The sequence below is a fragment of the Andrographis paniculata genome, unplaced genomic scaffold (assembly GCF_009805555.1).
Source record: "Andrographis paniculata isolate CXL003 unplaced genomic scaffold, ASM980555v1 Contig52END, whole genome shotgun sequence".
NCBI classification, from domain to species: Eukaryota; Viridiplantae; Streptophyta; class Magnoliopsida; order Lamiales; family Acanthaceae; genus Andrographis; species Andrographis paniculata.
Genome location: NW_026137587.1, coordinates 7264951 through 7286750, shown reverse-complemented (window position 1 = coordinate 7286750; position 21800 = coordinate 7264951). Strand labels below are relative to the sequence as shown.

The window sequence follows — 21800 nt, the reverse complement described above, 5'->3', positions numbered from 1 at the left end:
TTTATACTACATAAATTATAATAAATTATGTCAAATATAAACCATAGTATTTTATATTAAATTTCATTTTATGATTTTTTTTTTTAAATATATTTTCATTCGTTATGCAAAAATATATTCAATAAATTTAGGCACTAGTTTAAATGTATTATATATACAATTTTTTATTTTATAACAAAAAAAAAGTGATAAAAAAAAATGATACATATTTTTTTGTTATAAAAAAACATGTATATTTTTTATAATAGAAAGAATAATAAATATTATATTTTAAGAATTTTGTTGGGTTAAGAACAAAGTAAAAATCTCAAGATGCTTAAAAAAACTAATGAAAGGCCAAACATAACGAGTGAAACATCCGAAAAAGCACACAATTAGGGGATAGAAATCATAGAATGTTGGATTATGTGACCTCGAGTGCTGGAATGAGAATTAGTTTAGCGAATTACTTTCTGGATCTCGAATTCCTCACGCACTCGGGGACTAATTGAGAATTTTCGATTTCGAGAAAACGATCGGATCGGTTTTCTCACCGTCGAAGTGCTCGACTTCGAACTCATAAATAGAAAACCTAAAATCGCAATGAATAAATCCTCGAATAGGCTAAATTGCGTGAATATATGCTCGAATTTACCTGAGTTACTGACAGATATCATGAACAAATCCTTGAGCAGCACTAACACGGCGGAATCTCGTGCGAATAGCTCCAAATCACCAGCAGACCTGATTCCGTTCAAACGCTCTATTCGGAAAAAGCACTGTGTCTGTGCGGAGAAGAAAGGCGTCGGACCCATATACGACTGTAGCAAACTGACCGTTGATGACTGCAGGACATTTTAAAAATTCAAACCAACAGTGAATTTACTAAAAAGCCCCTCTTCCGTAGCCATTTCCATTCTCGCCAAAGGCAATGACTTGAAATCACCGCCATAATGGAACGACGGCAATAGTATTAGACCGCCACCTATCTCAGCCACACGCGGCGGCGGGATGTCGTGGAACAGTGCCTGAATACGATCGACGACAGCAACTGTTCCGAGCTATTGTACTATTTCAACTAAATTCAACTTATTCAAAAAGAACTACCTTTTTTTCTTTTTTAGCTAATAAATTTGTAAAAAAAAAATACTACATTTTGTTTTTATAGTGTAAAAACAATCACTTATACATACAACTATCAATCTGCAGTGTTCTTGAATATACATACAATGATCAATCACTCACAATAATCAAACAATCGAAAACAAGAATAGTGACTTCAAATATTGGATAATCAAAAAATACTCTGAAAATGGTTCGATCAACAATATAATGGAAATCAACGTGAGTTGAGCCATAGTTTCAGGTTAAACATTACAGTGCCTTTATCCAAATCCCACACTACAGAAACAAATTCTCGAATCATCGAGAAGCTAAGCCACAAGAAACACGCGCACGCGCACACACACACACATGTATATATATGCGCAGAAAAAAGATGGAGAAGAGTTTTCTCACACTAGATCTATTCAATGTGCGGCAAAGCAAAATAATCAATGTACGTCTCAGTGTTTTTCTTATTGAAGGCAAACCTTAAAGCCGGGCGTCGCACCCTTCTAATATCTCACGCTAGTAAACAAACATAAAGAAGCTCCGAACCAGACTCACATACAGTCTACGAGAGAGAATACAGATCCCAGACAAAAAACTCGGACTCTCAAAAAGGAATTAAGAGAAAAACAAATACAAAAATAAACTCTCTACCTTTTTCAAATGTAGATCGTTCATACCACCCAGTAACGACGTCTTTGTGTTGACGAGTTGCACAACAAATAAAGCTAGAAGGGATCTCCCATGGTATATCCCACGCAATCTGATCTTTATATCGATCAAAATGCTGCTAAAAAAGAAGAAGAAAAACAACAGCCTAGTTTACGATACTAAGAATCAAACTTCCAGAAATTCACAAAACTCACGAGACTGCTCTCTCCAAGAATGTATATACTTTGCGCAAAGACCATGTTAGCTCTGTGTAACGGCATCATCAATATATAATTCACAATCGCAATCCAAGTGTCTTTCGTTTTTTTTGTTTTTGTTTTTTTTTTAAGAAAAAAAAAAAATCTCCCCTACGATTTCAGCATACTCAAAAGTTCCTAGGCAGCAATACCTGAGGAGAAAATGAAGGAGACGAGTTAGACTGTTAGATTAAATACTTGTGCTAAACTTTCCAACTAAAGAATGTGATATTAGAGCAATAACTTCAAATAAATACAAACCAACACTTGCAGATATCAACAATTGACAACATCAGTAAGACAATCATCTCCAGAATATATATGAAAGTTAATTAGATAGACTATGGACAAAAGATATTGATGTGCCACAGGATTAGCTAAGTTTTATGTGCTCAATATACAGCTTCAACTCCTAAATTTTGCGCGTATTTTACTTCCAACTGTAAAGGATTTTATCAGAGCTTCTAACAGAAATAGACTAGTCAAGTAACAGCAAGCGACTACTTTTAAGCATGAATACTATCGTCACATAGTGATGGATGACAAACCCATAAATACAAAACAGGATACATGCATCGTGTTTCTTTAATTGCACTATTTGGATCAAACAATTGAATTCCATTTGTCAGTAACACAGGACAGTCATTGATTGAAAGAAACACCAAATCATTTGCAAATTATAATCTTAAGACAGCAATGTTGAAAACAAGATTTACTTTCTTCGTAAGGCTAAAGCTACCAAGCATAATTAAAGCATCAGATGTAAAATGACAAAAGTAGCGCCTTCATATTCACGAATCCCTGGCTCGAATTTCATATCATCACATTATCGGCCCTGATGGAAATAAAATATCTTGAGAGGCCTCTCAATATACTCACAATGTATGATGCAGCTAATTTCACACCTTCAATTTTTATTTTCACAAACAAGAATACATAGAATTCTTACAAAAATGGAATAAACAAAAATAAAAAACTGAGATTTTTGACTGCTCAACTCAGGTGAAATTACTAGCAGATAAAAAAAAAGAAAAGAAAAGAAAAGAAAAAAACAGTTCCTTGAAACCACATTTTCTTATCAGCGAGCTTCTCTTAACATGTGTGACTGTAAGCAAATAAAAAGCAATTCATCTCATCATATCATAACCAGCTCTTCCTTTAAAACCCAGCAAAGAAGCTAAAACCGAAAATGCTTCTGCCTCTGTAATTCTCAACTTTTAGTGCGAGAATGAGAATTCAATACCTCTATTGGATTGTCTATTTGGAAGGTCATAGCCCACGCCATAATCCTCAGAATCTTTAGCAGCAGCAGCAGCATCTTCTGAAGCTCCAAGGGCATAACCAAATGTACCAGAATTATCGAGCTCCGCAGATGTAGTTTGCCAAGTAGGATCACCATAACCCGACCCAATGCGGTATAGATCCCCATAAGATCCTTCATAGCCATGGCTAGAACCAGAAAATGAAGATGCTGTAGCCAGAGCCGTTCCACTGTTCCTTCCAAATCCTCCTCCGGCACCCAAACCATAGCTATTTTCACCATCTCTATAACCGACATTGCCACCACTGTAGCCAGAAGAACTTCCTGCAAGTGAAGTACCGACAGGAGAAGCACCCCAGTTCGTGCCAATGTTTCCAAACATCCCAAACCCGCCACTTCCCGACCCAAAGTAGGAGCCAGAGTTGGCATTATTAGCTGAATTATTAAGGCTGCCACTTCCCCACAGATTTCTGGTTGGCGAGTTGAAAAAAGAATCACCACGGCTGCCACTTGTATTGTAACCAATAGGAGTGTTGTACCTGCTCTGGCTGCTGCCAAAATAGGGATTCATAACACGGCCGTAACCTAAGTTTCCACTAAAGTTAGAGCCCCCAGCAAACCCGGCAGCACTCAAACCTTGCTCCATGTTCATACCCAATCCATAACCAGGTGAACCGAAATGAGAATACCCAGTGCGCGTACTAGCTAATGGACTGTATCTTCCATCCAACCGGACACCGTAGTTTGCCAGTGAACCCACATTATATCCCTGAGGAAAGCTGCTGAGGAAGTTGTTTGATCTACCAAAATTATAATTGTAACCAATAAGAGGACCCCGGCTCGGCCCTGGCGACAATTCTTTAGGAACTGCTCGCTTCACCTCAACCATCTTACCATTAAGCTCGTGAAAGGTTTTCTGCAATGCCCTATCAACTGCATCTTCTGAATCATAGGTTATGAAACCAAACCCTCTTGGCCTTTGAGTGTTGTGATCATACATCACGACAACATCTGTCGTGGTGCCAAACTGCTCAAAATAATTCTTAAAGTCACTCTCAGTGATAGTAGATGGTAATCCTCCTACAAAAATCTTCCTAGTGCGCCCCGGGCCGGGCGATCCCTGAATGCTGCTGCCACTGCTTCTATTTATCAAGTGCTGATCATCTCTTGGGACAGCTTTCTTTGCTTCCACCTGAAAAAATGAAAAGACAGATCGGATAGTCTATACATAGACCTTGAAACAAAAATGCCCACAAAATTCCTACTTCAAACACGAAAACCAGGCCAGATCAGATCAGAGAACTAAGACATTCCTACAAGATCCATTTTTCTGCCATTACTCAGAACAGCAAGTAATTTTACAACACATGTTATCGTATTCGAGCATGAGAATCACTCACAATGTGCGGCATTTCTACACGTATTGCAATTTTATATATATATATATAGATGGATAGATAGATAGATGAATTTTACTTAACCAACTTACAGTTCGTCCATCGATCATGTGCTTCTCTTTAACCACTCTCTCGGCAACAGCAGGATCCGCAAAGACTACAAATCCGAACCCACGAGCACGCCCGGTGGTTCGATCTCTCATGATCACTGCCTCCATCACCTCCCCATAAGACCCAAAATACTCCTTGAGACGATCCTCATTGGTGTCCCAAGATATGCCGCCAATAAATAGCTTGCCTCTATCAGTTTCCATCTTTCCTGCAATCTGCACATCAAATCCATCCATCATCAATCAAACCAGCTTGCTTTCAAACATATGAAATAAAACATACAAACAAACGAAGCAATGGCAAACTCCGATTGCTACCAACTAACTATGAATTGATTGAAATCTCAAATGATTATCTATATCCATCTGATCCATTAACAAATCGATTGAGAAAAAACAGGCGACAACAAGTCCGTTTGAAATCGCAGAAATAATCGAGAGATTGATCATCGGATGGCGAATAGAGCAGATCCGAGAGAGCAAACAAAAATCCAAGGAACATATTCCATACCTTATCCAGAAGAATACAATCGAGCAGAAGCAGCAGCAGCGAGGGAGAGAGCGATCAAAGTAAACTCAATCTCAGGTGGGGAATGCTGGATTCAATAGAGAACCATAAGATCCCTGATTCATCAATCCCGATTCAACACACGGACCCCTAAAAATTCAGCAGATCAAACAAAAGGCGCAATCGGAACCGAACAAACGCATAGAACAACAACGATAATCCAACAACAAATCCATAAATCTCCATTTCCATCAAACCATTCACAACTCACCGATGGAAGGGGGAAAATTACGGATTGGAAAATTGATGAAACCAAGATCTTAGCTTTCTTTTTCCTCGGTTATTCCACTCCCCCCTTTTAATCCAAAACCAAAAATATCAAAATACAAAAATTATACTTATATATATATATATATCGAAATCAAAAGAAATGGAATTCCTTCCTTTTCCTTGGTTATTCCACTCTCTTTTAAACCGCAAAAACAAAAAAAATAAATAAATAATTAGAATCCAAAAATTAAAAAAAAAAAAAAAAACCTTAAAAATTCAAAAATCAAAAGAAATGAAGAATTCCTTTAGCTCTACAGAAACAAGATATATTATTTATATATATCAGAAATAACAATTAGGTAAAGGAAAATGTAGTGAGAGAGAAACACACGCCCATAAATACATATATATATATATATATATAATGAGTGAGCCGATAATCTCTGATCGAAAAGAATATTTGAAGTCTAAGACAGATTACATATATTCACCACTTCTATTTTTTTTCAACTTTTTTACCGTTTTCTCCGTCGTTGAAATAAAATATGTACCTTTATATATAATAAAATAAAATATTGCTTAAATAATAATAAATGTGATTTTAAATATGTATAATTGTGGCTTTGATATATAGTCTTATTTAATATATTTAGGATGTGTTTGTGAATTTATTTCATTGCTCTAATTTAAAAAATATGGTCATATTTAATGATTTTTTTTTTAAAAAATGTATTTGCTAATTAACGATTGCATGGTAAGTAAATGTAATGGCAGATTTGATATGTATGTGAAGAAATATTAGATTTTTTCTTTACTAATTTTAAAATTTGTAAATAAGAATAATAATTTTCTAATGATATTATTAATGGAATTGTGATATTTATAGGATCGGATGAAAAATATTACTATTTGCTGTTAAATACTCCATCCGTTTTATAACAAGGTATCCATTTACCTTTTGCGTCATCGTATTTAACGTTAAAAATATCTTTATATTTGTATAATTTTTTATACAAATGTCATTATATTAGTATTATAAGACACTAATAGAGATATTTTTGCAATTTTTTCTTGATTTGTAATATATTTTGATATAATAATTAATATCCAAAGATCAACATGCAAAACGTAAATTGATACTTAGTTATGGGACGGAGGGAGTATAAGTTTTATATAGATTTTTCTTAAAATATTTGGAATAGTAAAAATTTTGAATTTGAATAGTTGTATGATATGATATAAATAGGTGTTGATGTGATGTTTTGAATGTAAAAGAAAAAAAAAATGAATAGTATATTTAAAATCCAATCTCCCAGACAAACACATCGTATTGATAATTAAAAAAAGAAATTTGCATTGCCAGATTAATTACACCTTTCTGTGGGACTTATATAAATTTATATGACACCATAACTTAAATTAAATTAAATCTTATTTTTGTATATTTTACACATTAATATATATATATATATATATTGTGTGTGGGGTGTGAGAGTGACGTTGAAAAACTCATTTTTTGCCAAATAAAATTAAAATTTTAAGTGGCCTTTTTATAAAAAAAAAAAAAATAATAAATTATGTGGCCAATAATAACATCGTTAATTGCTATTCTTTTTGTGACACAATAATAAAAAATTATTTTGCTATTTATTATATTTTTGTTATTTTACAATGAATATAAAACTAAATATATTTGTGAAAAAATAATTGAACTAGAAATAATGCTTATTAGACCAATTATATAACCACATCCCCGTGTAATGTAAAGTTTTACATATCATAAAATAGTGTGTTTATTTGTGCGATTTTGAGTCTGGTTTTAGTATTTCAATATTGTTTTTTAATAAATTATCAAATTAAATACATATTTTTTATTTATTATATTACATTCAAATTAAATTTTACAATGAAAATATTATATTAATCTGTATTTATATCACATCAAACAATTATTTCAATTCAAAATTTTACTCCCACAAATACACCCAAAATACTTAGCAAATTGTAATTTTAGAATTTTGTTCAAGTGTTTTTTCTTTTTAATATGATATTTTATTAAATTAAACTAATATTTTTTATAAAGAAAATTACAATAATGATATAGTTAAAAATTTAAAATAAAATTACAAAAGAACACCCCCTACTATCCAAAACCTATAATTTCAATAATAAATTAACAATTTGTATGTTTATTCAATAATTTATTGATGATGCAATCTCAATATATATATATATATATATTTAAAAATATACAAATATATGCAATTAATATATAATTCGAGTGTTTTCTTTTTTAAAAAATATTTTAAAATAATATTATTTGATTTTATCTTTTTTCGAATAAAATTAATTTTTTAATTACAAATTATCTTATCAAATATTATTTTAATATAAAATCTAAATTTTTTTTTCTTTTTTTCAAACTCACCAAAAAGAAAACATTTAACAAAAAAATAAAATAAAATGTATTTAATATAATATGTTATACTCTCTCCATCCACAAACTAATGTTATACTTTCATATCCGGACGTCCAACAATTATTGTCCTACTTCCTTTTTTAAATACAAATTTTACATGTTTACCCTTCATTCATTTATTATTTTTAATCTCTACTATACAATTTATGGCAAATTTGTCAATTCATAACCAAAGGACAATCACCTAAAAAATTGTGCAAATATATTTTAGAACAATATAAATTAGACGGATGAAGTATTTACTATCAAAATAAAAATAAAGTGAACATGGAGTAGTATCTTTCTTCCACCTACCTTGACCTACCATAAAAGTGGATTATGTTAATAGTTAAATTGCTTTTTATTCTATTTTTAATAGGAAAAACTTTCAATTTATTATAAATATAATTATTACAAATATAAATGAAAATATGTATAACATTAATTAATTTTATATGATTTGTTATTTGACATTTTTCGTAATATTTATAAAAACATATCTTGTTAATATAAAATTTAAATAATCAACAACAACCAAATTCAAAGAAACAGACTAACTACATGTACTGCTATGTTTATTTTTCTACTATTTATTAATAATATATTTTTAAAAAATATTATATTAAATATATATTTTTCATCTTAAATATTATAATAAAATGGTAATTTTGTATACAAATTATCATATTAAATATGTATTATTATAATTTTAATTTTTTTTTATTTGATTGAAATTTGAAACTAATTTAAATTAAAAAATAATTTGAATTTTAATTTAAATAATATTTAAACACAATATTTTATAAAAATAAATTTATTATTAAAACTCTTGAAAAATGAATAATAATTATTTGAACTTCAACCACAAACACGCTCTAAAACTTTTCATTTAAATAATGTCTAATTTTTGGACAGTGTGTTAATAAATTTATTGACAATACTTCGATTATAGACAAATATATATCACATCAAATATAAAAGCAATTCAATATATATGTATATACATTTGCTTTAAGGTTATGATTTCTTTTTTTTTTTTTTATTTAATTTTTATGTGGATTAAATTTAAAATTTCTTTTACTTTATTAATATAATATTTGATAAAATAATTTATTTATTTTTTCAAATAATATAAAATTTAAATAGTAAAAAATGGAATAAAAATTCAAAATAATATGATTTTAGAAACATTGTGAAAAAATTCTCACTAATTTCTCACTTAGTGATTTTTATTTTTATTTTTATTTTTTATTAGTATTTTAAACTTTGAATGTCTTTTGAAATACTCCTATAAGTTATTAAATATATTACACATTGTTTAAATTTTGAAAAATAAATATATAATATCTATATTTGTATATAATAATTTAAATTTCAATTTAAATTTATGTTGGATTTTGGGTTGTTCATTAGTTTGGACAATACTTGAGAAACTCTTTACAATTTATTAAACTGTTTAAATTTGTATACAATTTTGGAAGACTTCTAAATATGTTTAGTGATTCATTTATAGCTTTTTGATCAACAAGGAGGATAGTATGCTCAAATTGATCTTAACAATTCTATTAAGAAGGTAATGTGTATATAAATACTACAAATTACATAATTAAATTATTTTTAATTTTATAAATATTTTAAATGCAGAAAATATATATAAAAACAAGTCAATATTAACAATGGTGAGAAGTAACAAAGTAGTCAAATAAAATAAATGTCAAGAACAATCAATTATGTCTATTCAGCCCAACAAAAGTTAATAAAAAAATATTGAAAAATTAAAATTTAAGACGACAAAAAAACAGAGTTTTATTTCTTATTTAATTATAATTGTCTGTAATTATGTCAAAAAAATCAATCTTGGAGGAGCACAGCTGCCGAAGGCCTATCATTTGGGTGAGCTAGACACTTGTCAATAATTTTTTTCGTCTTAAATTGGCAATATTATTGCATTCTTTATACGGTAACTCCAAAGTTACCGTCTCGAGTAAACACATTCCGAATGAATATATATCTACAAGATTTGTGTATTGTTTTTCGTGTAACTCAGCAGCCATAAATTCGGGTGCAAAAGTCCATTGTTTTAGCCTGATCATAGATGCAAGTCCGAAATCACCAATTTTAATCTATAAATGTAAAAAATAAAATAAAATCGATAAACATATACTCAAACACAACAAAAATATTGAATTTATCCAATATTAATGATACACTAGCAAATTTATAAATGAACTAATATAATAAAGAATACTTACCTGACCAATATTTCCATTGACGAACACACTGCTACAATTGAGATCCCTATGTATAGTGCCCTATGTATGCAAATAATTTAAGCCCTTGAGTATCTGTAGAGACCACTTCTTTACTGCATCGAGACATGTTTGTGGTTCTTTCTGTACTCCTTCATGTTCCAAACCTCAGTTATGAAATTTAGAGTGTTTCTTTCATTGTCCCGCCACACATTATATAGAGGTATTATGTTCTTGTTTTTCAAATTCCTTAACAGCTTGATCTCCGAATACAGTCTATCAATGGCAGATTCATCACCATAAAAGTTCTGTAGCTGTATTTGATTATAAGCCACCTCAATTCCTTCTTCTTGATCAAAAGATCTGTACATACTCTTTATTGCCCCGGATCCGAGAAGCTCGTTGTAACGACCATATCTTCAGGTGTGATCCACTTCAACAAATGGTTCTGCGTCTGGATCACCATCAATGAATAACATGGGGGCATCTGTACCAAAAACTAAATACTAAATTAAATTATAATTCCATTTTTATGAACACTGAATTATTTATGTCATTAATTCCTTCAAAAATTTCCAAAAATAAAAATTAACAATTACATTCGATATATACAGATTTCGGGATAAATGTAACATGTAGAAATCAATAACAAAAGAATTAAATCTTAGTTTCTTCTATTTAAAACTCATTATTCTCTTAAAATCATTTTTCACCCAAACAATCACGAATCCACAGCAAAATTGAAAATAATCTGAACAAATTCAACGTTAGAATTAAAAAATTTCGAGAGAATGATAGAAAAAAAATCAGGAACCTGGTTTCACGAAGAGGCAGCAGCAGCGATCTGAGTGAAGAGCGAGGATGCGAGACTTACTGATTCTAATTTATATAAAAATTGTTCCGTTATTTAGTTACAAACTTACAATTATATCCCTATGAAAGTCGCACTAGCGCTTTCTCAAAGTCGCTATGTATTTACTATTATTTTCCTTCCGCTTTTATATCATAATTAATTAGCTGTCAGAGAACAGAATATTTGCTGCCTCACTCACTCACAGACTCCATGGATGAAATCCCTAAATTCTTCTTCGTCTTCACGCTCCTCCTTTCCCAAATAGCTTCCCTTGATTCCCAGAAGGGGCTTCTTCTCCGGCCCGGGGATCGGGCGGCCCTCTTGCAACTCACCGCCGGAATTCGAGGCCCCTCCGGCAACTCGACGACGTGGACCGCCGACCGGAACGGCCGCCTCACCTCCCTCAACCTCACCGGGCTATCAATCTCCGGCCGCCTCACGTCCTCCCTCTGCAACCTCACTTTTCTCCAAACCCTAATTCTCTCCCACAACGCTTTCACAGGTACTCTTCCTCTCTGCTTCAATTTCCTGCCAAGACTTCAATTTTTAGACATCAGCCACAACAATTTGAGCGGGGACTTGCCCCAATCCCTTGCTCTTCTCCACCAGCTGTCTGTTCTTGATCTTAGCCACAATTTGTTGTCCGGTGAAATCCCCAATTGGATTGGGAACTTCTCCTCCAAACTTACGAAGCTCGACCTAGGATTCAATGGCTTCCACGGCGAAATCCCGGCAACCTTGTTTTCGTCGCCGCCGCCGCTGCAATACCTCGATTTATCCCACAATAACTTGACGGGGACTCTGTCTGAATTTCGTGCCTCATTGGTGTATCTCAATTTGGAATCCAATTCCTTGTCGGGGACCTTGCCGTGCTTCTTCTCCTCCTCCTCCTCCTTATCTGTGCTCAACCTCGCCGGTAATTCCATCGTCGGCGGGATTCCCGCCTGCATTTCCCATTGCCGGAGTTTGACTCACCTCAACCTATCCTCTAACCAATTGAGCTATGGCCTCTCGCCAAGATTAGTCTTTTCAGATTCTTTACTCGCGTTGGATTTCAGCTCCAATTTTCTGTCCGGAAACCTTCCAATAAACATCGTCGCAACACCGGAGAAATCGAGCATGCTATTCCTCGACCTGTCCGACAATAGATTCACCGGCGAAATCGAAGCATCAATAATGGATTTGAAAAACTTGCAGGGATTGTTCCTGTCGCATAATCTCCTGACCGGAGAGATACCGAAGAGAATCGGGAACTTAACGTATCTTCAAGCGATTGATTTGTCTCATAATTTGCTGTCGGGCTCGGTCCCTTCTAACATCGTCGGATGTTTTCAGTTGCTTGCATTGAAGCTGGATAACAACAATCTTTCTGGCGGGATTCCACCGGAGCTCGACGCATTGGACAGCCTGAAACTACTGGTCTTGAGCCACAACGACATTTCCGGGGAAATCCCGCTGACTCTCGCGGGATGCAAGTCATTGGAAGTCGTCGACTTGAGCTTTAACAACCTCTCGGGGTCGTTAAATGATGCGGTGACCAAATGGTCGAGCCTCCGGTATCTCTCCCTGTCGAACAACAAGTTTGACGGAGCACTACCGAGCTGGCTGTTCTCGTTCGAAGTGATCGAGACCATCGATCTTTCCGGAAACAGGTTTTCCGGGAACATTCCAGATGGGAACTTCAATGTTACGTTGAATTTCAAAACCCGGGACGGCGCTGCCCGGACGAATGCTTCGTCGACTGATCTAAACATGCAGATCTTGCCAGACGTCGACGGAGCCGAATTGAGCCTCGATTATAGCCTCTCGAGCATGGTCGGCCTCGATTTCTCTAACAATTTGCTGCAGGGGAAAATCCCGGCGGGAATCTTCGGATTGCGGGGGTTGGAGTACTTAAACTTGTCGTACAATTCGATCGATGGCCAAATGCCGGTCGGTTTGGGGCAGATGTCGGGTTTGAAGGTCCTCGACTTGTCGCACAATTCCATATCGGGCCCTGTTGAAGACAACATAACTGGGCTGGGAAACCTCGTTCTCCTTAACATGTCGTATAATTGTCTTTCGGGGACTGTCCCGCCAATGCAGGGCTACTGGAGGTTCCCTGGAGCGTTTTCCGGGAACCCGGGGCTGTGTTTGGAGACGTTGCGCAACGGTTGCGGCGGCGGGGCGGGGAAGGGGAAGATGTTGGTGGAGGAAGACGAGGGAGGGGTTGTTTCGATTTGGATATTTTGTTTGAGTGCTTTTGTTAGCTTCTATGGCGGCGTTGTTAGCCTCTTCTGCTCTGCTCAGGCAAGAAACTACATTTTGCAGACTAAGGCTTGATGATGATACATAGATAGTTAGGGAGGATTTAGCATTCATATATGTTATGGATATTTGTTGTGCGTGTGCTTCTTGTAAGATAGAAGAGGTGGTTGTTGCAATTATTTTTGGTTTTTTTTTTTTTTCCTTAAATATTAGCTTCCTTCTATTGAAATTAGATCATTTGGTATGGCATAAAAATAATAATAATAATAATAATAATAATAATAATAATATTTTATTGAAAAAATAATTAACAATTAAAGATATTTTTAAAAATTTAGTTAAAAAATAAAGTAAATAAAAAAAGTGAAAGTAATAGAACTGGTGGTATTTATATAAATGAAGAAACCTAATGAATAATCTATTTTTAATATATTTCAACTTTTCATTTATAGTTACTATAGGACATAATGTTTTATTGCATGAGAAATTTGTTTGTTTATTCAATATTTTTTAATAGAATAATTTTTTATAAATATTATTAAAAAAATAAAAATATTCACACATTAATATAATATATAAATTATTTATTTATAAAAAAATAATTATTCAATACATAATATTATTTTACTTGAAATTGTATTTTCTGAAATTTTATTTTATTTATACTCACAAATTCATGTGACCCGATCCGACCCGCGAATTAGTCCGGAGGGGGGAATGACTATTTACAGTGAATTTCCGCCTTTTGACTTTGGCGTTGATGACGGACAAAAATCTCGAATTCAGTCCCACGCCTTCACTATACTGCTCCGCTGCTCCGTCTCCGACATGTCGCCGGTGAAGCTCCGGATCTCTAGGTCAACTTGCATGACAGGAGCATCTGGATTCAGTCCGACGTCGTTTCTGGAATCCACATTTCCTCTCTCCAGCTTCAAGGTTTTTGTCGTTTTCCACGAAATTGAGATAAAGTTGCTTTGTTTTGCTTTATGATTAGGAACTATCAAACTATTCATGGAACACTTTTCCAAAATGTGCCATTTGTTTCGGTAGCTCGAGAGGTTTAGATTCCGATCCGATGCATAAGTTGATATACTTTTAAATGTTGGGGAGGATATGGAATTCAAATTATATGTTGGTTTATTGGTTAGCCGTTGAAGTTTGAAGCATCTCACAGTACGATATCCACCTGTACGTGCTTAATTATTTGGAATATGTTCTTATGGTGTATTTTAAGTTTCGAGTAAGCAAACAAGGTTTAGTGCCGACGTCGCAGGCCTGTAGTGGGGAATTTCTGGAATTGATTGGATCCGTTGGTGGATACATTATTGATTTGACGTTTGGTTCCTTTTTCCGTATCATGCTGCAGTTTTGTCAATGATTTTCTCTTTCATTACGAGTGCGGATTAACGAATATTTATTGTGAATCGCGCATAATAAAAATTTGCCTTGTGTTGGTTTTTGCGCTGTTGGATTCCGATTCCTGCATTAGAATGTTTTTTTATATTGGAATTCTGAGTAGAAATAATTCCAGCACCTCTAAGCCTTTTTATTTTTCTAATTTGGAAAAGAAATATGTTGAAGTTTCATTGTTGTTTTTTCACATAATGAATCCTTCTTTTGTTGGTTGATGCTTAGCATTTTCCATTTTGAGTTGTTCCAGGCAGCAAACAATTTTACACTTTAACAAGCGAGCTTCTGGAATGCAGCATTATATGTCTTGTTCCATTATGCTTGTTGGACCACACCAATCTTTTGTTGCTATTCCAGTACACCGAACATCTTCACTCAGCCACTGATGCTTATAAAATGATTGATTGTTCAGCATCAGTGGATAAAATTTAATTTTTTATGGTAAGGAAATTCTCCATCTCTTTCTGTTCTGTCTTTGAGTTAGAAGTGAAAAAGGTTGGGTTGGAAAGTATTCCATTCTTGTTTCTTGGGGTGATGTAAATTTAAACCCTGATCTTGAGCTTTTGTAAATCTCACAATCCTTTTTGAAGCATCGACTTATGCAGAATCCTAGGGACACTTCGGAACCATGTGTGGATAGAAGTTGCTCCGGTGACATTATTGCTGATGACAAAGCATCCAGCAGCAGCTTTGAGTTTAAGCTCAGCCCAGGATCTTCAGGATCGAGATTATTGTCACAAACGGTAACGATTCAACATCTCCTTGTGAATATTTTTAATCAATTATGTGTGTTTGCATACCATCCTCTCTAAGTTAATCTTTTTAGAACAACACATATATTGAAGGGTAGTTATCCATTCCATTTCTCTTCTCACTTAGGTTAAATTGTGTTCATCTTTTTACTAAAAAGAACTTAGTTTGGAAAATAAAATATGAGATGTGGAATTTGCAGATTTCCCTTCTTCTCCATTTTATGGCACTGAATGAGAGCTTAATAAAACACATCTTTTGTCAATCCCCTGTTGTCACTCGGTCATTGTTTGCTATGACATTTACTTTCTGGTGAGTTAGCCTCATCCATCTGCATCTCGTCTTCAAGCAATATATGCATTTTTTTTTTTTGTCAATTCACAAGATTAAAGATCAATTGTTTTACATCTTATGATTTAGAGCATTATTCAATGGCTAGATGCAAATCTCAAAATGGACTTTCCGAACATACTGGTGAACTGCTTTCCTTATACAGTGTCCTTAATTGTGTTCTTGCGCGTTTAGATTCTTGCAGGGTTGAATCTAGATGGACCAGTCAATCAAGTTCAAGGTCAAAATATCTCACAATTATCTGTCCCTACTTCAATTTCTCTGTCAGACAAGCAACGCAGCTCAGAGGAACTGAATACATCTACAGCTACAGATATGCCTGAATCTGTGTGTGGTAAAGTTGAAGAACTCGCCCAGGATGGATGGTCAAATTCGAGCAATGCCACGCAGTCATCTGACCAAAAATATAGCATCTCCTTAACTGCAGCTACCAAAAGAACTGATGAGGGGTATAACTGGAGAAAGTATGGACAAAAGGTGGTTAAAGGAAGCGAGTTCCCACGTAGTTATTACAAGTGTACATATCCTAACTGTGAGGTGAGAAAGATCTTCGAACAGTCCCCAAGTGGACAAATAACAGAAATTGTTTACAAAGGTTCACATGATCACCCAAAACCTCAACCCGCCAGGCACCACAATCCAGGTTCCCTTATGTCCATGCATGACAAGGCAATGGACAGAACTGTTTCTGAGTTCACCAGTCAAGATGGTAACTACTATAATTCATTGCTTATTTGTCCTTTGGTTGGTCCGCAGTTGAAGTGTTTGAGATCATGCCTCATTTTTAACTGTATTGTTTATTTGAAGATAACTTGAACACTAATATTATGGAGCAAAATTTCTCTCCGAGAAAATCTCCTTGTCAAGGAAGTAAAGGTTTTACTGGTCCAGAATCCCAAATCCAGGGCATGAATGATGATGATCAATTCTCCAAGCTGAGGTAATTATTTTTAACATTGCCACTGATCCTAGAATCACCACATTTCTAGTAACCACGGTTTTCCAAAATTTGGAGCAGGAAAATAGAAGATGGACTGGATTATACCCCAGTCGTTAAGCCAATTCGCGAGCCACGAGTTATAGTTCAAACCATGACTGAGGTTGATATCCTGGATGATGGATATCGGTGGCGCAAGTATGGACAGAAAGTTGTTCGTGGAAATCCAAACCCAAGGTAATTGATAAGCTGAATATGAACACTTTCAATGCACAATGGAAGTTCAAATCAATAAAAACCTGTCATCATCATTAAAAATTTTATTGTTGCTTTGGCTGTATATATGCATGTCGCATTTCATAGTGTTCTTACACTTTCCTCTGAATCTGAATTTAAGAGTGCCTTTGTTTGGAAGTTTTGAGTTTTAATAGTAAAAATTTTGGTTTGATAAGATTGTTTCATTAGTTGACCAATGTTGTGGCTTGACTTTATTTGTGCATTTTTTACTTTTTGTGTGATTTTTTTAAAAGGTGGTATAATTTCGATTTTTTTTATTTTTTAAAGTTTTTTGTTCTTACTATTTATCTGTTTTTGTATGGATAAAGGTAGAAAGGAAAAAAAAAAATGCATATAAATAATAAGGTGGTGTAAAAATTTTGAGATATCCCAAATTAAATATAATAGCAAAAACTTTGAGATGAAATGAATACAAGTATTTTTTTAAATTGAATGGTCGATCTTTGATAGTTTTCTATTATTTTTTTTCCTCACTAGGTTTTGATACATAAAAAGAAGTGGTCAAAAATCTCTAAATCCATTATTTATAAAGATCTTGCTTTCATAGACGAAAAATTGAATGGTCGTTCTTTGATAGTTTTCTATTATTTTTTTTGCCTCACTAGGTTTTGATACATAAAAAGAAGAAGTGGTCAAAAATCTCTCAATTCCATTATTAATAAAGATCTTGCTTTCATAGTCGGATCAATTATTTTATCTAAATTTGAATTTGAATAGTTTTTTTTGATGTATATACATAGGTGTTTGTTGGATGTATTTTTTTAATCCAGGAGTTATTACAAGTGCACAGTTGCTGGATGCACTGTGAGGAAGCATGTGGAAAGAGCCTCTCATGACCCTAAGTCTGTTCTAACAACATACGAGGGCAAGCATAATCATGATCTCCCAACTTCCAGGCCCACCAGCCATGAATTCTCAGCAGCTGCATTCTATGGTCGACCTTCAAATGCCATGGTAGAAGGGAGTAGCAGTAGCAGTGCATTCGGCCTCCATCTTGGTGTTGGAAATCCATTTTGTCAGCACTCCAGCTAATGTGCAGGTACTCCCCTTGATTTCCTCTCACATAATATTCCATTTATTCTATCTAAACAAATAAATTAGTGTCCTGATCAAACAATGTAATTAACATGAACTTGCATGCATTTGGGGCAATTTTGTTTGCAGGAAATCAAATTCTGTAGCAAACTACATGGGAAGATACACACCCTCATCCAAGATCCAACTAACTATTTATTGACCATGATCCTATGTTCTTGAAGATGATGCTTTTCTTACAGTGGTTTCCCAGGAATGGCTTATTTGTAGCAAATTCTAAATATGGCCCGACGATACTCGGTGCCGTGAGTGATTAAACGAAGGAACAAAGCATTAGAAAGCATGTGGTTGGTTGCCACCAGGAATGTGCTGTGTTTCTAAATAAAATTCTTGACAAGAGTATGGAATTTATAGTAAAGGTTATTAAGCATAGACAATTCAACTACTCTTATCCACTGAGACAAATACCAAAACCTAATTTGCATATCCATAACTGAAAACAAAGCATTCAAATATTGTAGCCATTAAAGCAGCAATTTTGACATATCTTAATTTATTTCAGAACAGCTTCATAATCATGATATATATATATATATACACACTATATATAATCAAAACTCATAACATCAAAGGCTAAAACCTCCCCTGCAACTGCCAATGGCAGATTCCTACCAGAACTTCAAACACGAATAAACAAACGCCAATTTGAAGCGCCTAGAAACAATCACTTCTTGTACTTGGCAACCTCTCCTTCATTGGGGAAGAACCCCATGAGTCTGCCGGCGGAATTCTGGTACGCGTACATGAACCCCCCCATCACCCCTATCAAACCCCCGGTCACCATCGAAGGCCCCCTGATCCCCGGCTTGATCCCTAATAATCCGATTCCGTACCGAATCGGAAAATTTTTCATTATAAATTTCGATCAGAACCAATAAGCTAGGGTTTCCATTCCATGTGAAGTACTACGAAGTGCGTACCGGATAAATAGCCGACGACGATGGATACGCCGGCGATGGTGGTGAGTCGGAGGTAGTCGAGAGTGTTGAAGTTCGCCACCGTCTTCGTGAACGGAGGATTCCGATCGATGACGGGGTACTCCGGCTTCACTAGCGCAGTGATGTCAGTGTTCATCTTCCTCAGCTTCACACCTCACTTCTTCAGTGTCTTCTTCCTTTACCTTCAGATACATTTCATTTAACCGATCATAATTGGGCCTAGTGGGCCTCAAATGGGCCTAGAATTTTCAAACTGAGCCGTTTTTATTAATATGCCAAATTAGGCCTAAACAAATGGGCCTGTACTTTTGTGTGATATTATAGAAATGCAGACATTGGTATTATAATGACTAAAAAGGACCATAGGAAAGTCGATACGACGTCGTGTTGGATAGGACAAGAAGGGTATAAATGTAACTTTAGGTATCTAGGGTTTTGGGGGATAGGAGTTAAAAGACTCGTAGAGGGGAAGGGCTGCTGTTATCTTTCCTGGGTGGTGGCTGCGTTCGATTGCAGACTTATCGGAGCTGTAGAATACACCGCCGGCAATCATGGGTAAGTGTTGGCGGCCACTGTGTTTCTGTTGCCTCCGGATTTTCTAATTCGGTGAATTTGTTCGGTGGTTGGTTTTTGGAGAGTGAAGGGTGTCATGTTTTTGTCGCAGGTATTTCTCGGGATTCCATGCACAAGAGACGTGCCACTGGAGGGAAGAAGAAGGCGTGGAGGAAGAAGAGAAAGTAAATTTTGTTTCTTTAAGTTTCGTTCGGTTGTTATTCTTGTTTTTAATTGCTGATCTTCTTCGTTGATACTTGATATAATTTTGGCTCAATATTTTGCTTACATTTGTCATTAGCAAAGCTTCAACACAATACAATACAAAATATCTTCTAAGCATTTTGACATATGCAATTTTTTTTTTCTTTTTTTAAATTTGGAACATTCATGTGCTAGCTTTGAAGCACAATGAAAAGAAATTTGACTACAAAAGAAACTTAAAAAAAGTGCTCGATCCTACTTCCTCCTATAGATTGGTTGTTTATGAATATGTTACTCTATCTTTAATCAGACCCGAATATGTTATTTGGTTTTTATCTTAAAAGTGTTTCTAGGACCTGTTTCAATGTATTATTTCTGCAAGTTTTTGAATGCTGTCTATATGGGATCTATTTATTTCTCCTAACTGCGGCATGATTATTTTTTCTATTTTGTAATTATCAGGTATGAGCTCGGCAGGCAGCCAGCGAATACAAAGCTGTCAAGTAACAAGACAGTGCGAAGGGTGAGGGTCCGTGGTGGTAATGTTAAGTGGCGTGCCCTGAGATTGGACACAGGAAACTTCTCTTGGGGAAGTGAGGCTGTGACCCGAAAGACCCGTATTCTTGATGTGGTTTACAACGCATCCAACAATGAGTTGGTTAGGACCCAAACTTTGGTCAAGGGTGCTATCATTCAGGTGGATGCTGCACCATTCAAGCAGTGGTATCTACAGCATTATGGAGTTGACATTGGCCGCAAGAAAAAGACTGCTGCCAAGAAGGAAGGAGAGGTGGTGATCCACTATTCTTTTTTATTGCTTCATTGTGCATCATAGAATGTGGTAATTAAAATTGGAGTTTCATAAGTGTTATTGAGCTATAAAATTTTGGATCTTGGATCAATGAGGAAAGGAAATCGTTAACATTAAAATGTATACACAGAATGTTCTTTAATTCCACCTTAGGTGAGTATTCCACACATGAATCAGGGAGTAAACATTGTATTAAGTTCAAAATTGTGGAAATGCTGCCAAGTAAAAGCATGCTGAAAACATTCTAGAGTAAGCTATTGTCATAGCAGAGCAGATTTCTAAATCTATTTTCATTGTCATTTTTTGTTTTTGAGTAGGAAGCTGAGGCTGGTGCTACTGAAGAGGCAAAGAAGAGCAATCATGTTCAAAGAAAAATTGAAAAGCGTCAGCAGGATCGCAAGATTGACCCCCATATTGAGGAGCAATTTGGTGGTGGTCGTTTGTTGGCTGCAATCTCCTCCCGCCCGGGCCAGTGTGGTCGTGCTGATGGGTATGTATTTCCGTTTCACATTTTCATGTTCTATTTTCCCAAAAAGTTTTCCTTCTCATAAAGTGTTTTGGTTGTATAATAGATACATCTTGGAGGGAAAAGAGTTAGAATTTTACATGAAGAAGATCCAGCGAAAGAAAGGAAAGGGTGCTGCTGCTTAGAAGTCATCAAAATTTTCCAATCAGGTACTTGGCTTTCACTGTTTTGATAACCATTCCAATTTCGATGTATTGCTTCGTTGAGCCTCGTAGAATTTCATTGACATTTCAATAGTAAGTTGTGGTGGATAATATTTGGTCTGCTTTTTGTGTTTTTCCAAACATATATTTTCATTTTATGCTGAAGTAATTTAAATTCCATAATGTGTTCTTGACCATTTTAGAGATTATACCATCTATTCACATTTGATGTGAAAAGTTTATTTAATATCTTGTGGGAAATCATCCTTACTGCTACCGATCAACCCATATCCATATTCTAGACATGTATGCTTGCAACTTCTTCCAATCACCAGTGCATCACACCCTTTTGTTATACTCTCTCCATGCTCTTAGGCTTTCTATTGTCAATAATGGAACAGATATTTCAAGTACAATCATGTGAAGTCTTGTCATT

At 34.8% G+C, this 21800-nt stretch overlaps 5 protein-coding genes and 1 pseudogene across 11 annotated transcripts; 3 read left to right on the top strand and 3 right to left on the bottom strand.

The window, feature by feature from the left end:
* Window positions 1-1253: 1253 nt before the first annotated feature.
* On the bottom strand, window positions 1254-5762 carry LOC127254677 (heterogeneous nuclear ribonucleoprotein 1-like). Of its 2 annotated transcripts, XM_051279906.1 has the most exons (5): window positions 5545-5761; window positions 5277-5423; window positions 4748-4981; window positions 3241-4450; window positions 1254-2149 (listed from the first exon to the last, which is right to left on the bottom strand). In XM_051279906.1, the coding sequence occupies exons 3-5, from the start codon at window positions 4967-4969 to the stop codon at window positions 2136-2138; spliced, it is 1446 nt and encodes a 481-aa protein (XP_051135863.1). In that variant the 5' UTR covers window positions 4970-4981; window positions 5277-5423; window positions 5545-5761; the 3' UTR covers window positions 1254-2135. The 2 variants fall into 2 exon arrangements, with proteins under 2 accessions (XP_051135863.1, XP_051135862.1); XM_051279905.1 differs by lacking the exon at window positions 1254-2149 and having other exon boundaries at window positions 2883-4450; window positions 5545-5762.
* Window positions 5763-9852: 4090 nt separating this feature from the next.
* Window positions 9853-10729, bottom strand: LOC127254442 (probable serine/threonine-protein kinase WNK11; annotated as a pseudogene).
* A 555-nt stretch (window positions 10730-11284) lies between these two features.
* LOC127254921 (receptor-like protein CLAVATA2) lies at window positions 11285-13544 on the top strand. The gene has a single exon (XM_051280271.1). The coding sequence runs from the start codon at window positions 11314-11316 to the stop codon at window positions 13423-13425; it is 2112 nt and encodes a 703-aa protein (XP_051136228.1). The 5' UTR covers window positions 11285-11313; the 3' UTR covers window positions 13426-13544.
* Window positions 13545-14079: 535 nt separating this feature from the next.
* Window positions 14080-18941, top strand: LOC127255026 (probable WRKY transcription factor 20). Of its 6 annotated transcripts, none has more exons than XM_051280440.1 (8): window positions 14082-14286; window positions 15351-15503; window positions 16036-16081; window positions 16175-16570; window positions 16669-16801; window positions 16880-17035; window positions 17866-18134; window positions 18260-18941. In XM_051280440.1, exons 1-7 carry the CDS (start codon window positions 14179-14181, stop codon window positions 18125-18127), a joined length of 1254 nt encoding a protein of 417 aa, XP_051136397.1. In that variant the 5' UTR covers window positions 14082-14178; the 3' UTR covers window positions 18128-18134; window positions 18260-18941. The 6 variants fall into 6 exon arrangements, with proteins under 6 accessions (XP_051136400.1, XP_051136397.1, XP_051136394.1 ...); XM_051280441.1 differs by adding an exon at window positions 15011-15201 and having other exon boundaries at window positions 14140-14286; window positions 16036-16570; XM_051280437.1 differs by having other exon boundaries at window positions 14084-14286; window positions 15366-15503; window positions 16036-16570.
* On the bottom strand, window positions 18596-19296 carry LOC127255030 (uncharacterized). Its single transcript, XM_051280451.1, has 2 exons — window positions 19111-19296; window positions 18596-19003 (listed from the first exon to the last, which is right to left on the bottom strand). The coding sequence occupies exons 1-2, from the start codon at window positions 19262-19264 to the stop codon at window positions 18855-18857; spliced, it is 303 nt and encodes a 100-aa protein (XP_051136408.1). The 5' UTR covers window positions 19265-19296; the 3' UTR covers window positions 18596-18854.
* Window positions 19297-19546: 250 nt separating this feature from the next.
* Window positions 19547-21547, top strand: LOC127255029 (40S ribosomal protein S8). Its single transcript, XM_051280450.1, has 5 exons — window positions 19547-19683; window positions 19793-19865; window positions 20347-20674; window positions 21013-21185; window positions 21268-21547. The coding sequence occupies exons 1-5, from the start codon at window positions 19680-19682 to the stop codon at window positions 21344-21346; spliced, it is 657 nt and encodes a 218-aa protein (XP_051136407.1). The 5' UTR covers window positions 19547-19679; the 3' UTR covers window positions 21347-21547.
* The last annotated feature ends 253 nt before the right edge of the window (window positions 21548-21800 follow it).

What these genes read in the sequence shown, in the direction of transcription:
- LOC127254677 (XM_051279905.1), bottom strand. Translation starts at nt 4,969, where the DNA reads ATGGAAACTGATAGAGGCAAGCTATTTATTGGCGGCATATCTTGGGAC. An exon ending in ACATGATCGATGGACGAACT is followed by an intron (nt 4,451 to 4,747) that starts GTAAGTTGGTTA and finishes TCATTTTTTCAG; the next exon opens with GTGGAAGCAAAGAAAGCTGT.
- LOC127254921 (XM_051280271.1), top strand. Translation starts at nt 11,314, where the DNA reads ATGGATGAAATCCCTAAATTCTTCTTCGTCTTCACGCTCCTCCTTTCC.
- LOC127255026 (XM_051280436.1), top strand. Translation starts at nt 14,179, where the DNA reads ATGTCGCCGGTGAAGCTCCGGATCTCTAGGTCAACTTGCATGACAGGA. An exon ending in TTCCTCTCTCCAGCTTCAAG is followed by an intron (nt 14,287 to 15,350) that starts GTTTTTGTCGTT and finishes TCCTTTTTGAAG; the next exon opens with CATCGACTTATGCAGAATCC. An exon ending in TGAGTTCACCAGTCAAGATG is followed by an intron (nt 16,571 to 16,668) that starts GTAACTACTATA and finishes GTTTATTTGAAG; the next exon opens with ATAACTTGAACACTAATATT.
- LOC127255030 (XM_051280451.1), bottom strand. Translation starts at nt 19,264, where the DNA reads ATGAACACTGACATCACTGCGCTAGTGAAGCCGGAGTACCCCGTCATC. An exon ending in CGTCGTCGGCTATTTATCCG is followed by an intron (nt 19,004 to 19,110) that starts GTACGCACTTCG and finishes TCGGATTATTAG; the next exon opens with GGATCAAGCCGGGGATCAGG.
- LOC127255029 (XM_051280450.1), top strand. An exon ending in CTGCCAAGAAGGAAGGAGAG is followed by an intron (nt 20,675 to 21,012) that starts GTGGTGATCCAC and finishes GTTTTTGAGTAG; the next exon opens with GAAGCTGAGGCTGGTGCTAC. An exon ending in CAGTGTGGTCGTGCTGATGG is followed by an intron (nt 21,186 to 21,267) that starts GTATGTATTTCC and finishes GTTGTATAATAG; the next exon opens with ATACATCTTGGAGGGAAAAG.